Source organism: Stigmatopora argus, chromosome 11, assembly GCF_051989625.1.
Source record: "Stigmatopora argus isolate UIUO_Sarg chromosome 11, RoL_Sarg_1.0, whole genome shotgun sequence".
Lineage (NCBI taxonomy): Eukaryota > Metazoa > Chordata > Actinopteri > Syngnathiformes > Syngnathidae > Stigmatopora > Stigmatopora argus.
In genome coordinates, this window is record NC_135397.1 from 14,135,404 (window position 1) to 14,152,500 (window position 17,097).

At 43.3% G+C, this 17,097-nt stretch overlaps 2 protein-coding genes across 7 annotated transcripts in view; both read right to left on the minus strand.

Moving 5' to 3' along the window:
- The window catches only part of camk2g2 (calcium/calmodulin-dependent protein kinase (CaM kinase) II gamma 2), a 33,428-nt gene extending 24,616 nt beyond the window's left edge, over positions 1–8,812 (minus strand). For 5 of the 6 annotated variants that reach the window (XM_077612628.1, XM_077612627.1, XM_077612626.1 and 2 more), the window contains exons 1-2: positions 6,968–7,213; positions 3,308–3,402 (exon numbers count right to left, since the gene is read on the minus strand). In XM_077612628.1, coding sequence (XP_077468754.1) covers positions 3,308–3,402; positions 6,968–7,032 — 160 coding nt within the window. In that variant the 5' untranslated portion in view covers positions 7,033–7,213. Of the gene's footprint in view, positions 1–3,307; positions 3,403–6,967; positions 7,214–8,796 lie in introns of those variants that run through there. The other variant, XM_077612630.1, reaches the window with a different exon arrangement.
- Positions 8,813–14,156: 5,344 nt separating this feature from the next.
- The window catches only part of LOC144084847 (arylsulfatase I), a 6,674-nt gene continuing 3,733 nt past the window's right edge, over positions 14,157–17,097 (minus strand). Inside the window, exons 4-5 of the mRNA XM_077613631.1 lie at positions 16,873–17,097; positions 14,157–15,289 (exon numbers count right to left, since the gene is read on the minus strand). The exon at positions 16,873–17,097 is cut by the window's right edge and continues 108 nt beyond it. Of these exons, the coding sequence (XP_077469757.1) occupies positions 14,203–15,289; positions 16,873–17,097 (1,312 nt within the window). The 3' untranslated portion in view covers positions 14,157–14,202. The remainder of the gene's footprint in view (positions 15,290–16,872) is intronic.

A 17,097-nucleotide genomic window follows, 5' to 3' on the forward strand; every position in this document is an offset into this window, starting at 1 on the left:
CGTGACACGTACACCACTCTCATATTTTTCAATTACGCTTAATATTGATTGTCAATGTTCGCCTTTTCTTTGCACAACTCTTCATTCCACCTGTTTGCTTTGGATCCATTGTAGTTCACTTGTATTGTGCATAGACTAACAGGGGAAAAACACGGGAAAATGCAACGCTCCGCCCAGTGCTCGTAGATATGTTATACAGAGATGAGGCAAAAAAGACGCGCTAAAATCATCAGCCTCTAATGTCTTGGCCACCTGGCTTTCTCGTATCTCGAAATTTGTCTCGTATCTCGAGATAATTATTTGCTCGAAATTTTACCCGTATCTCGAATTGCTCGTATGTCGAGGTACCACTGTAGCATAAATTCTACTGTACATTTTGTACAATTTCACAAAGGAAAATTTTCCATTTTACCAAATTTGAATTGAATTTTACATTTAAACCTGGTTTTAATGAGGGAAATTTCACAGTGTGTTGACAAATTTCACAATTCAACAGTGAAAATCCCATACCGTGAGGTGGTAAATTTCCCAATTCAAAATCACAAATCTGATGTTTTAATGTGGTATCATACTTTCCATGCAATAAAATAATGAATTTCACAGTGAAAGTAGAAAGTTTCCTGTTCTAACATGGTAACTTTCATATTTCAACATTGTAATGTGATAAATGTAATGATTTAAGTTTACGTTTTATCGTGGTGAATACAATGTATTTATGTACATGAGGTGAGAAATGTTGCCTTTTAACATGGCACGTTTAACTTTACACAAGGTGATAATTTTTATGTTTTAATGCAATAAATGTAACTGAGCAAATTTCACATTGAGATGATAAACCCCCCACATAATACATTTTTCGGCTCCAAGTGAGGAGTTCCACATTTTCTGTAATGTGTTTGACCCTGTAACAAAGTTACAGGTTTGAATGTGTTAGATTGCGAATTTTAATGTGATACATTTCATGTATTTCATTCTCTTCTTTGGGAGTTTCCACTAAAATGTATCCAACATAACAGTGCAACCTGTTTTGCTCATCTTGCAATTTGTTGGCATTATATTGTTGTCATGAGGATTACACGGTTTGCCAATATGAGTCTGCACAATACAATATCAATATTCATGGAAAACAGTAAACATATGAAAATGCAGAAAATATTAAAGGACTTGAAATGAGTGCGTGCGTGTTTCTGAGGTAGAACGTGCACACGTAAGTGCTCAGGCTTTACGGATGATTTATTGCAAAGTGTGGACAAAAGTCATAAAAAAATCTGCCAACACACACCAGGGAGGGACACCTTATGTGTTTGTGAGTCCTATGAAAGTCGAGACTTGCTTCCTAAATATCTCGTTAGCTGCCTTTGGCAGGGATGGACATCTGATTCATTTGGATGGAAGGCTGTCAACATTTGGGTCGTACTAGCTTATAGGTGGAAACAATTCTGCCTCATTAATCTGACTTCCTTATGCACCTCGTCTTTTTCTTATTCTTTTGTTACACTGTTGTCAATATCTTTTATATTTTTTGTCCCTTCTCATTTATCTCACTCATTCTTATTTTCTCTCGCTCCTACGTTTTTCCTCTTCCGTCGCCCCTTTCATTTTTGCCTTTTAACTCATCATGTTTCATATTTTCGCTGCTCTCTCGTTATCTGCTTATTTTCTCTTTTACCTTTTCATTGCTCTGTTTTCTCACAACTTCTTTTACTTCCTGAACTTGTCTTGTTTTTTTCTGTTTTTTGTTTTCCTTTTTCTCTTAGAGATTTTAGTTTCTCGCGTTTTCTCTTTTTTTGCCCCACACTGTCCGAGGACAGCCTGTCACGTTGAGTTATTTTTTAGGTTATAGTTATTGGAAAAATTGTTAAAATGTTATGTTAACAGATGCCGATTTAGCCTGTTGTAATCTTTATTACTATTATACTTACAGGCATAATTTGTTCTTGTTTTCAGATTTAAAAAAAACACTTTCCCTCCATCATTGAGCATTCTTTGGCCAGTGTGACTAATACTCAAGTGTGACTTTTAATCTCCCAAAAGTTTATATAGGTACTTTTAAAAATATGCAATGAAAGCTAGTGATGTCCTCAGTTTGATTAATTATTATTTTTAAATTATCAGAATTCAGGCCCAAGCATAATTTTCAGAGGATCGGATGATGTAAAAGATCGGATTTTTAAAGCGTCGTATATACGCACAGACATACTACATATACATATACAAACACACACTTCACGTTAAAAACCCGATCTTTCCACTGCACAAACAATTTAGCAGAAAAAAATATTCAGCAGCAGCAAAAAAAAAAAAGAAAATCACAAATAAGTTACCACATTGGCTGACCAACTTTATTTTTTACATGTAAAACTAAATATTTGCCACACTTATTTTGGATTTGTGATGATTTTTCTTTTCTGCTTCGTTGAAACTACTGCTCCACTAATATCCAATATATATTGCAATAATGCAGGGACAGCTTTATTCAAATTGGAGGTGAAAAAAAAGACATTTGAATGTGCTTTTAATCCTTAATACATTTCTAAAGTATCCTCAAAATCAGGTGACCCGGACTCACATACAAAAAATGTGTAGCACAGTTTTAGACAGCATCATGATTACAATTTTGGTGAAGAGGTTCAGAGACTGAAGTTCACGTACGTTAATTGGTATCGAGTTCCAGGTATGTGAGGTACGGACAAAGAAGGTGCTTTGGCTGAATGCACTCTTATTGAAAGGAACTACACAGTCACCTCTAGAGCCAGCCCTTGTTGATATGTTGGATTTTTTTTAATTTTTTTGTAATCGGGACATCCATAAAACGGATAAACTTTGAGTCAACTATTTTTCGAAGTCCCATTACCTACTTGCGGCCTGGCATGCCTCCTAGAGCGCTCATCTGTTGGCACGTCTTTTTTTAAATCTTAATTTCAAGCCTGTTTCCACACAATAACGAGCAGCGAGTGAGACCAACCAAAACAAACTGCAGCATGAAAAAAGTATTTTGGGATGCATTGTCAAGCCCCCACTAATGCAAAAGTGTACGTAAGGGAGGCTGCGATCAACCACAAGAAAATAAAAAGCCGAGGTACCCTCACTCTCTCTGTGAGTTTGACATGAAGGCGGGATTGAAGCTGCTAAATTCCCTCAATGCCATTAACTATTTGGATCCGAGACAAAAAAAAGGCATTTTCCATCTTTCACCTGCTCAGACCAGCTGTGTAAATCGAACTTAAGTGAGCCAAGTGGCTCTTGAGGAAAGTAAGTCGAGCTTTTCAGGGATTCCACTGTAGGAAAAAAGCATTTGGCAACTCACCTCTGGCCGACAGCTTTTTGGTGTTGATTATTTTGGCGGCGTATTCCTGCGCCGTGGACTTTTTGACGCAGCGTTTTACCACGGAGAAGGCGCCCCTGAAAGACAGAAAAAATTAGACATGTGTGGAATAACCAACAGTAAATCACACAATTGGAACACTTTTTTTTCACATTCATTCACTATTAGTTGTTTTTAAAACAAATCCAACCTAATTACTGCCATTTTAAATCATCATTAATTTGACCAAAGAATAATTTATCATTATAAAAGACATAAACTACATATATACCTACTAAGTAAAGGGTACTCGGACGTTTGGTCACCCGGAAGGTTATTGATAATTACCATTTAAAATTGTTGCTCAAATTCCCTAAATACGAATAGCGAATTATTATTTAGTCATACTTAATACCCTATTAATTATTAGGCTAAAGAAAAGCTCCAAATTTCCCGTACATTTGTGTTTTGTTGGAGAACTTGTTAAGACCCTGACTGACGTCCCTTCCTAAGGGGACAACTCATGTACATACAAACTCTTATACACACACGTCCGCTCAGTGAAACTGCTCAGGGCCATTGTTGGCTTTGATTGATGCGTACACCGTGTTGTTTTACCTTGTTTGGTCGCCGGGCTTTTGGTCGCCGCACGTTTGGTCGCCGCACGTTTGGTCGCCGCACGTTTGGTCGCCGCACGTTTGGTCGCCGCACGTTTGGTCACCGCCAATGTTCCCTCTAAGCTGTGCGCGTGCGCAATTGCACACTACTCTCGTCTTCTCTGCGCAGCAGCAATCATATGGCGCGCAGTATTTTTTTATTTTTTTTTATTTTTTTACCCCTTTCCCCATGATGGCGCTGTTTAAGCGGCAGCCAGTGGCAGTAGCTCTGTCCACTCTTATGTTTTTCGTCTTTTACAGCATGTTTTACATGAAAAATTAGAGGGAACATTGACATGCACCTGCTTGTGGCAGGTGTGATACTGGTGTGCCCATAGCGAGCAATGATGATGTCGTGACCGGATGATTCGCCTAAAGACGTTTTGCCGACGGACCTTTGACAGACGGACAGGTCGCCGAATGACCGTTCGTTCAAACAGCGTTTAATGATTAAATACAAATACTCGTATTTGTTAGTTTAATGATTAAATACAAATACTAGTATTTGTATTTAATCATTAAACACTGTTTTCAGCTGGATTTGACCAAATTTGAGAGCATTTTGAGCCGTTTGGCGAATGGACGTATATAGATGTTTTTTTGCCTCCATCGCGACATCATCGCAACATTTTACCGAGGAATTCACTTCCCTGGGCTCGGTTCTAATGTCCAAAGAGCTCCAGTATTTGTATTTAGTCATTAAATGCTGTTTTAGGATGGATTTGACCTGATTGCTGTCATTTTACGGCTCGGTTCTGCTACATCTGCCCGCCCAAGAGTGCTTATTCCCGGGCTGCCATGCCCGCCCAAGAGTGCTTATTCCCAGGCTGCCATTGATGGTAGACTAACATTGATTTTTACTATAATTTGGACAACGCCGGCAGCGGGCCGGATTAAAAATCCTAACGGGACGTATATGGCCCGCGGGCCGAAGTTGAAAAACTTGTACACACACGATCCGGGGGCGGGGCGAGCGCGCGAATCCCGTTTCGGCGAATGAACGTTCGGCGGAATGTCCATTCGGCGACCTGCCCGTCTGTCAAACGTCCGTCGGCGAAACGTCTTTAGGCGAATCATCCGAGTACCGATGATGTCGCTCACACTGGTACTCAGTGCGCTCAGGGAGGTTGTCTTTCTGCCCAGACCAACGAAAAATTAGAGGGAACATTGGTCACCGCACGTTTGGTCGACCAAACGTCCGGCTACGGAACGTCCGGCGACCAAAAGTCCGGCGACCAAAAGTCCGGCAACCAAACGTCCGATCACGTAAGTAAAGAATAGAATTTTGCCTTTTTAGTAATCAGCAGAATTTGGCTTAGTTATACCAAACTTCTGCTATTTCTTACTAAATATCTCTTCTGCTGATCAGTAAAATTGTTTCCCAGCTCGAAAGTAAAGAATCTTGCCTTTAGAAAAATTATATACACACGCACGCACCACACACGCACATGATTTGGACATCTATTACGAAAGTATTTAGCCTCGTATTGAAAAATACCCAAATAAGAGAATACTAATACAATAAATAAAATAACATGAAAAAAATATGGGCGGCCCAGCGGTTGAGTGGTTAGCCCATCGGTCTCACAGTGGGGGACCTGGGTTCAAATCCAGGAATCCTGTGTGAAGTTTGCATGTTCTCCCTGGGCATGCGTGGGTTTCCTCCCACATTCCAAAGACATGCATGGTAAGATGATTGGACACTCTAAATTGCCCCTAAGTGTGAGTGTGAATGTGAATGGTCTGTCTCCTTGTGCCCTGCGATTGGCTGGCCACCAATTCAGGTTGTCCCCCGCCTATGGCCTGAAGTCAGCTGGGATAGGCTCCAGCACCCCCCCCACAACCCTAGTGAGGATAAAGCAGTTCAGAAAATAAGATGGTGTGGTGAAAAAATAGAAAATACACACGGAAAAAAAATAGAAAAGCAAAATACAGTTAAATGGCTCGAAAAATTTGTGTTTTGTCAACACTTCTTGTAAATTACTTGATGAATGTGATAATCAATTAGGGCGGCTCGGTGGGGCGAGTGGTTAGCGCGTCGGCCTCACAGCTCTGGGGTCCTGGGTTCAAATCCAGGTCATGTCCATCTGTGTGGAGTTTGCATGTTCTCCCCGGGCCTGCGTGGGTTTCCTCCGGGTACTCCGGTTTCCTCCCACATTCCAAAAACATGCATGGTAGGCTGATTGGACACTCTAAATTGCCCCTAGGTGTGAGTGTGAATGGTTGTCCGTCTCCTCCTTGTGCCCTGCGATCGGCTATCCCCTGCCTCTGGCCCGGAGTCAGCTGAGATAGGCTCCAGCACCCCCTGTGACCCCAATGAGGATAAAGCGGTTTAGAAAATGAGATGAGATAATCGATTAGTCAATTAATGACGATCTTAACAGTCCTAGTAGGTCTGAGAGGTCAAAAAACGGGAAAAACTGCGACAATATCCCTTAGAGATTGGAATCAGAGGAATTTCCACTTCACAATCGGTTACACGAAGTTTCAAGCCGATGTCACTGCATGACTCGTAGCTTTCACTCACTTCCTTCCTTCATTAGCACGCTTACTTGTCAACAAGAGAATGCAGCACACTAGTCCTGTACAACAAGTAGCCTTACATCGGCCTGCTTGCATTTAAAGGCACGCCACTAATGGGAGATTAAGAAATCAGCTTTGCAGCCTCGTCGTGATTAAACACACGAGGGGTCGTGCAATGCCCCAAAATGAGCAGACCCGCATGCCAAATGGAAGGTGATGGTGGCGCACAAAAACAGCATGGTGTGGTGCGTGCAGGAAAAAGGACGCCGCCAGGTTGTGCAGTAGGGCAGTGGGGGGCCCCGGGGTGCAGGCTGATGGACGCTGGGGGCTTCGCGGCCAAGTTGGGCTGCTGTTCACAAGCCAAACATGGCGCGATGCGCCTTTAAACGCCGCGTTCGGGGATTAAAGAGCAGACGAGACGCGCGCGCGATGAACAAAATGGAGCATAGCGAGAAACAGAGAGAAAGGGGAGCGCTTCGCTTACTTCCCGAGTTCCTCGTAGAGCTGGTACTCATCCGTGAAGCGGGTCGAGGTCACCACCGTAGCCATGTCGGAGGGGATAAGGGGGGGTTCGAGCAGGTTGGGTAGTCGGAAGGCTGCCGGGGAGGCTGGAGAGAAGGACCCGGACGCCGCACAGGTTTGTGCTCCAAAGCGGGCAGGGGAGGGGCCAGATAGTCGGAGTCGCCAAAGATCCTATATTCTGTGACAAGAGGCTCACAACACACCTCGCCTTGAGATACGAGATGAAACGGTTCGGTGAGCACTTGCGCTTGGACGAAAAATACTCGTATTTCAAATAACCTTCTCTTTCGCCCACCGACTAAATCTTTCTTGGTGATGGGCTTTTAACTAATTGGTAAAACTAGCCGAAATAATCTTAGATTATAAAAATAATTTAAAAAATAATGGAATTATACTAAATGTACTTCGGTTTCATCCCACATTGCAAAAACATGCATGATAGACTGATTGGACACTCTAAATTGCCCCTAGATATGGGTGTGAGTGTGCATGGTTATCCGTCCCCTTGTGCCCTGCAATTGGCTGGCCATCAATTCAGGGTATTCCCCGCCTCTGGCCCGGAGTCAGCTGGGATAGGCTCCAGCACCCCCCGCGAACCTAATGAGGATAAAGCGGTTCAGAAAATGACATGAAATGAGTCGAAAAATTGCTACAATAAAACAATGTTCACCTTGGCGACAGGTTGAGAGTTGATTGGTTGTTTAAAATACGAAATTTGTCATTCTTTCATTTGTATGTTTAGTTCGACAGGAATGTCAATAATTATATTGAAAACTATTATATTTAAACGTTCATTATATGCCAGATTTCGACACGACAATGCCCCAAAGTCTGAAATGTTAAGACCCAAAACAACGCAAAAAAAAAAAAGAAATATAATTTCAAAAATATAGTTAAGGGACGCCTTTCTGTTTTCTTTTTTTTTAAATATTATATATATAATATATATATATATATATATATATATATTATATTATATATTATATTATATTATATTATATTATATTATATTATATATATTATATTATATATATATATATATATATATATATATATATATAATTTAAAAAAAGAAAACAGAAAGGCTTCCCTTAACTATTTTTTTCAACTGAGCATTTAAAATGAACGTCTCCTCAGAGCAAGAAAATTGCCTGAGTAAGACCTCATCGCCAGAGTTCCTATATAGTAGTGTAAATCTGTGGTTTACAATGAGTAGCAGCTCCAGGGTCAGTTAAACTCTCTCTGCTCCTCTATCAACACACATAAATCCGATTTGAGATCAGCTACTGTGGACACCGTTCAACGAGCTGAGATGAATGCCGCAATATTTTAATATTTTGCTGCACTGACACCAAGGCAAAACCCCTAAAGAACGTGGGATGCTCTGAGTTTGCTCTCATAGAACTCGCTTGAGTACACCTGGGGGGAGGACATAATCATAATGAGCACTTGTAAATGGATACATAAAAATTATTACCATGAGACTGAAAATTGGGACACTTTAAGGAGAATCTACTGCTCCGAAGTACAGTGCATTAATTCCGGAACTAGCTCGTAATACTCCCAAATGTGGCAATAACCCCTTAACGGCACAGTAGTCGCGTTAATTTATGTCTCAGCTCAGTATACAAGAAACGCCCGGTCTCGGTTGTGTCACACCACATTAGGGTCACCCTGAAGGCTGTGATGTGCTAAACAAGCAGGCCTCCTTCCCTCTAACCACGTGTACCCATCTGCGTCATTTTATATTTTACTCTTCACATCATTATGAGTACAAATGGGCACGTTCACCTGTTGGATTCATTGTGGAGCATAAATCTGCAGAGCCAGGAAAAATGTTGCATCTCTTTAGACCCCAGTGGAAGTGCAGGGACGGGTTTTTGCTGGTAATTATCTTGAGACACAGTGGTTGAAAAGTCTAATTAGCTGAAGTGCGAGTAGAACTAAGTCACTTTTGGCTTCAAGTTTGAAGCAAGGCCCAACTAAGTGGAAAAAAATCAAGCAAGTCAAGTATGACAAGGTGAGACGAGTCACAACATTAGTACCTGGCATCAATCAAATCACTCTCTATTGCCAGGCCATAAGTATAACATAAATGAGAACAACGCATAAGTCGGTAAAGAAATTTATTATCCTGTGGTCAGAGAACACATTCTGCACGCAACTAATTTGGGCCACCCATGACCTCAAAACAAAAACATATGATCAGCAGCATTATGAATTAAGGACCCACTTGAGTTCCACTTCTTCTAATGATTCCATGATTTTTGTAATGTACTGTACATTGATTAGGAAAAAAAACCTCTTAATTCTCTACAATACAACAGTCCTAGTTCTCATTGGGCCTACGTGGGTTTTCTCCAGATACTCCAGTTTCCTCCCATATTCCAAAAACATGCATGGTAGGCTGATTGGACACTCTAAATTTCTCCTAGGTATGAGGTATGGTTGTCCGTCTCCTGTGATTGTTAGCTTTGGTTGGTTTTTGTTATTATTTTTCCCTGTTTGTGTGTGCGTGTTTGATTTTCGCCTCTTGTGTCCCTCCTGGCTTCCCTTTTCCTCTCGTTGACCAGCTGCATGTGATTGGCAATCAATTCCTCGTTCTCTCTATTTAAGCCAACTTGCTTTTTTTCCTTCATCCCAGGCTACTTCTGCTATGCCGCATGCTTCCACATTCCATGTTCCTCACTTCCCCGTGTCTTCCCGTCAGGTTTGATTTTGTTATTTATTTCTTAGTTGTTAAGTTTTATGTCAAATAAATACACTTCAACCATCTGCCTAAAGCACTTCATCCTCGTCCAATGCTTGCTTCCCTGCATCTGGGTCCAACCACATCACGTTTCCACGCTCGACGTCGCCAAAGACGTAACACCGATTCAGGTTGTCCCCCGCCTCTGGCCTGAAGTCACCTAGGATAGGCTCCAGCACCCCCCGCGACCCTAGTGAGGATAAAGCGGTTCAAAAAATGAACGAAAATAAATGAACAGTCCTATTTAAGTCCGACACACTGATCCACCATACCTACTTGGCAGAACCACCCACCAATGTGTTTTATCCTTCCCCAACTCGGGAAGGAACCAAGATACAGGATGAGATAGGATTTTACTCCTAACCCGAAACGGTTCTGTCCGAGTGGGAACACGGACAGGGCACTGCAATCCTTCCCTCTTGCTGAATTCCACCAGTCTGATAGGAATTTGCTCCTGGCAATCAATGATTTTAGGTCCAAAAGCCACAGGCAGCTTGTGATTCTCATCCATGCCACTTCACAATCAACAATATAAAGCGTGACAGCAAACATTGAGGGTCACAGCATGATGAGGTCATCAGCAAATACCGGAGGTGAGATCCCAAGGCCACTGCGCAGATGTCCTTTGCACTCTGGCTGCATCGGTGATAATAAAGGTAATGAACAAAAGTGGTGGAAGTGACAAAGGGCAGCCTTGGCTCAATCCAATGTTGACTTAAATCTATTGGGCTAAAATAAAAGTCGCAGCAAAACCACAATACTCCCACGACATGATTCTACCCTTAAAATGAAAAAGATAAGGAGTGGGTGGCCCGGCGAATGAGTAGTTAGTGCGTCAGCCTCACCGTTCTGGGGTCCTGGGTACAAATCCAGGCCAGTCCACCTGTTTGAAGTTTGTGTGCGTGGGTTTCCTCTTGGTACTCCGATGGATTGGTGACCGATACAGCTATTTTTGGTGTATCGGGTTCCGTCACATAATCGCATCCGGTTCACTAGTAGTCTATGTTTTCAACGCCATTGTGCTTTTTGGCTGCTGTAATACATACCTCGAAAAAATAAATCTGTTTGGAATCAACTTAAAAAAAAGTGCATTGGACATCCCTAGTATGCACGATTTTTCCATTTTCAATTCTTGAGTCCTGGAAAATTAGAGGGTCGATGTAATGTTCTATAGGAGCCATAAAGAAGAATTCAATGAGCAATATGTGTGGCTCAATTCTTCCATGCATTTCTACCTACCAATGCTGACTATGTTTCCACTTATGGATCATCTTTCTGTGGGGGGGTGAGGTCACTTGCTTGTCAGTGGACCACATACACACACACAAACATACACACACAAACAAACAAGCACATGCTGCGAATTGTCGGAAACAAATGCATGTGACCACAAACAGATAGCCCAGTGACTCGGTAACTTTTCTGATAAGAACATTCTTCCTCCGTCCCACCTTCTTGTTTTCTGTGACAATGGAGTGATATGAAGTTCTCAACTAAAGTCTTGGGTCACCACCACTGGTCTAGTACATAGTATATCAAATTAACATTGTTTATGACCTCAGTAAAGTTCTTTGCTGCACTATGGTTGTTTAATAACGCGTGATGTCTGTGTGCAAATCTTCCTATGGGTGATGACACAGTGTAACAGTAAGAGCAGTGTTGCTGAAGCCAAAGGGGAATGAGTCATTCAGCAAAAATGCTCGTGGCTCGCCTCGCGACCGCCTGCCGTTGAGAGACTTTTCTCTTTCCTTTTGCTGACCGCTGACTGCACAAAACCATGTGGCCTGTTTGATGTGTCGTCGGATATTATTTTACAACATTCTTGAGGTGGCATTGTTTGACGAAGTAGGGAGGATATCTGAAAGAGCCGTGTCAAAGAAATACACTTCAATAATCAGTTACATTGCCCTGTATTTTAGTAGGCATGAAAGAAACATTTTGTTACAAATTTTTCTTTATTAAAAACCTTTGAGTTGACCACAGCTGCCTAAGGGTGTAGACCAGGGGTGTCAAACCAAGTTTGGTTGGCGGGCCACATTCATGGTGACCAGATCTCATGTGGGCTGGACCATATATTATTTAGATTTTTTTAAATAAATGGATTAAAAGAACTGGATTAAAATCCCTCAATATTCAGTTTTTATAGATCTAAAACAATGTTTATTTTAGCTTTTTTATATATTTTTAGATTTTACAAAATGATTTTGGAACTAAAAACACAGAAAAAAAATGATTAAAAAATTACAATTATTAATTTAAAAGGGGGAAAATCAGGAAATTTAATATACATCTATACTCTTAATTTTAATTTGATCCTAAAACAGAAACTCGGCACTCATGATTTACTTTCCCGGGCCACACAAAATGATGCAGTGGGCCAGATTTGGCACCCGGGCCGCCACTTTGACACGTGGTGTAGACTGTCGACTGTAGAGGTTCACTTGCCTGACTTCGGTGTGGGCAGGCACGGGATCGATTCCCGCTAGTGGTGGTATGATTGTGACTGCAGATGGTCGTTTGTCTCTCTGTGTTCCCTACGGCTGACTGGCGACCAGTCAAGATTGTATCCTGCCTTTCGCCCGAAGTAAGATGGGTTAGGCTCCAGCAACCCCTGCAACCCGGTATGGAAGATTAATGATGTATTGACCACCCTCGTTAAAAATGATTACGGTATTTATTCGTGCACTTAATTTAATTTGATATGTAATAGAAAAAGGTTGTACTAGAATTTGCATGCTGTGTGGTCACATGATAATTGCTAACACTATCGTATAGTGTTAGCCTCTGTCATTTTTTATTGATAAACAAAAATGGTGGGCGGCCTGGCGGCTGAGTGGTTGGCGCATCGGCCTCACGGTGGGGGTCCTCGGTTCAAATCCAGGTCGGTACACCTGCGTGGAGTTTGCATGTTCTCCTCGGGCCTGGGTGGGTATTCTTCGGCTACTCCGGTTTCCTCCCACATTCCAAAGACATGCATGGTAGGCTGATTGGACACTCTAAATTGCCCCTAGGTATGAGTGTGAACGTTTGTCTCCTTGTGCCCTGTGATTGGCTGGCCACCAATTCAGGGTGTCACCTGCCTCTGGCCTGTAGCCAGCTGGGTTAGGCTCCAGCACCCTCCGCAACCCTAGTGAGGATAAAGCGATTCAGAAAATGAAAAAAAATGGTATTATAACCATTTGTGATTCAGGTTGCAGACCAGTGACAATTCGTCAAAAAGTAGATTGCAATGCGCTTTTCTGGCAACCCAGTAGGGATAGAGATAGCATTGTGGTCTTAAATAATTTGATCCTGTGTGTAGGACCATTTTTGGCCACCCACTTACACACTATATGTAGCTCTATTAAACATTCCTGCATACAACTTCAATTGTAAAATTGGATTTCATTAGATTGCCTTCCAAATTAGTTTGTTTTTTCAATGCATAGTGGACAAGTGATATCCCCATTGAGTTAGCCAAAATTTGGCAGTCTTTGTGAATTAAACCGAGCAACGGAGAAGAAGAAAACTGGGCTAAGTCCAATTTTTGACATTTCTAAATGCTGATCTAAAATCTTGGTTTAGTTCCACTTCCACTACTTTCAATTTCTTCACTTTGCACTTTTACAGATTCCACAGTACAAAGCTTAAAATGAAAACAAGGAATTCCCTTGTTTAGATTTTAAGCTTTAAACCAACCTTCAACTGCCTTCATCTGAACAACCCATCGCAAGGAAAAGGCACTGTGAAGTTTAAATGAGCTTCGACCAAAAATGGATACGACGGCTTCCTCCCACGTACTGGATGCATTGTCTTCTCCGCCTTTGTGTGTGTGTGTGGGCAGCATTTGTGTGACACCTCCTTGGTGATTTATAGCATGAGATAGAGCTTTATTTCCACAGGCCATTGGCAGCTGACTGGAAGAGGCTCATGTGGGCATCCCACTCAAAGTCTCAGCCAGCAACCTTTTTTTTGTCCTTGGAAACAGGCAATTAATTAGCATTGGATAGTCACAGCAAAATTTGGGCCTCTACGAATGTAATAAGGCTAAACTCAATGGCACTGAAACATTGAATTGATAAAATAAGGGTATTTAAATGTTAATTAAGGTCAATTTATTGAATTGTTTACACATTATTATGACATATGTATAAATCGATGGATTAAAGTGTTCATCATGGATGTGCAGGAAAGAAAACTGAGTAGGTAGAGAGGGAAGCTTAGGGACTGGTGGGCGCGTTCCGGGAGAGTTAAATACAAATGGCAAATGAGGCCGAGGTGAATTTTCACGAAAAAAGCCTCTTGTAATGTAGCTGGTGCTGTTATCATGTGGGAGATCGCTGATGACTCCACACAAATGTATATAAGCGGCAGTAATTACAGTGGTTGAAGTTCAGAACAGTATAAACGAATCCCATGGATTCATCTGGAGAAGTCGCCCTGTCAGTCTTCAGGTGTAGTTTGCATCCTTAGAAGAACACCGCATTCTTTTGCAGACGTAACCTCAATTTTTTAAAAAGCGCTCTTAATTTGCACAACTTGCACTGCTTCACTTTTGTTCTACCGTCCATCCTCCCACCCCCTGTTCCGTTTTGCCCTACTTGGTCCTCCAGTCCCAACCAGGGTCCCCAAGCCCCGCCGCGGAGCTCAGGGTCAGCCACGGGGTCATCGGGCGGGTTTCTCGGCGCCACTGCAGTCCGGTTGTATTCAGCCAGCCTCGTCAGGAGATGCTTGACGATTTCCGGCCGAGCTCTGGCCAAATCGCGCCTCTCGTAAGGGTCGGCGGACACGTTGAAGAGCCAGACTGACTTGCCTACCTCGTTGCGCCGCTTCTCCAGCCCCTGCCAGCGCTCTGGGCCGTCAGGAAACGCCTGTGGAGGCGTCCAGTCGCCGTCCCCCACGTTTCCGGTCAGCAGCTTCCAATCCCCGGCTCGGATAGCCGCCCGCACCGCCGTGTCCCAAATCCCGAAGCCGTTGAGCACCAAGGCTTTGTCGTAGGGCTCTCCGGGCCGTCTTGAGACTGGGTCGATGTTGAACAAGATTTCCGTGCGTGGGGAAGGCAGTCCCTCGCTGATGGTGCCCCAAACATCATGACCGTCCAGGCCCCGGGGGGACTGCGGCACGCCGGCCAGGGACAACAAGGTTGGGTACCAATCGGAAATGTGGATGAGTGCCTTGTTGATTGCGCCCTTACTCTTCAGGAGGGGACTGTGGACAAAGCCCACCGCTCTGATGCCACCCTCCCAGTATGTCCCTTTTCCGCCCCGCAGCGGCCAGTTGCTTCCACCGGAGAGTGGCTGTCCACCGTTATCAGACGAGTAGATCACTACAGAGTTTTGGTAAAGGCCGCTCTCTTTCAGCTGGCGGACCACCTGACCTACGCCGTGGTCCAGGCAACTGAGCATGGCCGAGTAGTGTCGTCGCACGTGGTTGCTCTGGGACGAGTACAAGTCCAGGAAACGGTCTGGCGCTTGGAGGGGGGTATGCGCAGCCTGGAGGGAAATGTAGAGGAAAAGAGGAGTGTTGGGGTCGTGATTTTTCAGGATCTGCTTCACTCTGTATGGGAAGGAGTGGACATGTTACAATACAGCAGGTTTTTCAAGCTTTATCAAAGTGAGGTCTATATTGATTAATTGTGACCATCAATAGTTGATCCAGTCGTTGTTGGTTTCCTTAGCTAGGCTATTTGAATTGTTTGTCAGCTTATCATCCTTCACACCGCTTGATTGAAACACAAGGCACCCAGTCAAATGCTGCCTGATTTTCTTTTAAACAACAGAAACAAGTGCAACAAAGCTAACAAGCTAGTCACCTTTTTTTGTTTTAATTTATTTATAAACTTACAGGCCCGGCGACTGATTGGTTAACGTGTCGGCCTCACAGTGGGGGACCTGGGTTCAAATCCAGGTCGAGCCACCTGTGTAGAGTTTGCGTGCTCTCCCCAGGCCAGGGTGTTTTTTCTCTGGGTAGTCCAGTTTCCTCCCACATTCCAAAGACATGCATGGTAAGCTGATTGGACATTCTAAATTGCCCCTGGGTATGAGTCTGATTGTGAGTGGTTGTTTGTCTCCTTGTGCCCTGCGATAGGCTGGCCACCAATTCAGGGTGTCCCGCGTCTCTGGCCCGAGGTCAGCTGAGATAGGCTCCAGCACCCCCCGTCACCCTAGTGAGGATAAAGCGGTTCAGAAAATGAGATGAGATGCGAAAAACTTACAGTAAGACAGGGTATAAAAATGGTAAAAATCCTAAATATATTTCTCCTTAATCACATGAACAGCCCGGTGGGATAGTGGTTGGTGCATCGGCCTCACAGTTCAGGGAAACGAGGGTTCAATCTCTGGTGGGTACGGGTTAGGGCAGGGGTCGGGAACCTTTTTGATGGAAAGAGCTATAAACAATTCATATTTTTTAAATGTTAATCCTTGAGAGCCATGCTCCGAATTTAAAAGTCAACATACATGAAAATATGTGCCTTTTTTAGTCACTTCACCACTTTTAAAGTACAAAAAGTCTCTGAATTCTTTTGACAACATTGTTACGTTGTTGCTAATCAATGAGTATCAAAGAGAAAATCCATGCAAAAAAGTGTAATGAAAAAAAAAAGATTATAAGGCGCTGGGGTAGTGTCAATGCCATAATACCAACGTAACGCTCCTATTCCTGCGCTTTCTCACCAGCAGTTTCCATAATTTACCTCACAGGTTAGTGGAGAGCCATAGCACCCATAAAAAGTGCCATATGTGGCTCCCGAGCCATAGGTTCCCTACCCCTGGGTTAGGGTGTGTGGAGTTCGCATGTTCATCAGTTTCCTTCCACATCGGCGTATTAAACTCTAAATTGCCCTTAGGTATGAGTGTGACCATGAATGGTTGTCTGTCTCCTTGTGCCCTTTAATTGGCTGGCGACCAGTTCAAGGTGACCCCTGCCTGGTGCCCATGGCTGGCTGTGAAAGGGTCCCGCAACCCCCGGGACTCTTGTGAGGAAAAGCAGGAAAAAAATGAATGAATAAATAAACATATGGTTGATTCATTTTGACCCTGTCATTTGTTTAGAAGCTCAAATGGTGAAAAGTGTGAGCACCCCTGATCCTCATGCATCCCCTGTCTCCATTACACTGCTACCACATTTGTCATCCTCACCTATTGACGTAAAGCAGGGTGGAGTAATTACCCGCCATCTCCCATGCCGGCCGCTCTCCCTCATGGAGGTCGAATCCGCAAGCTTGGGCGTTATCACAGCTGCGATAGGTGAAGTGGTCTCCGCTACCAGTGAGCGTGCCCAGGTAGCTGTGGAAGCCCCGTCCAGTGGGTAAACAGTCAGGCCTGCAGAAACCGAGGTGCCACTTGCCCACCATATGCGTGGCG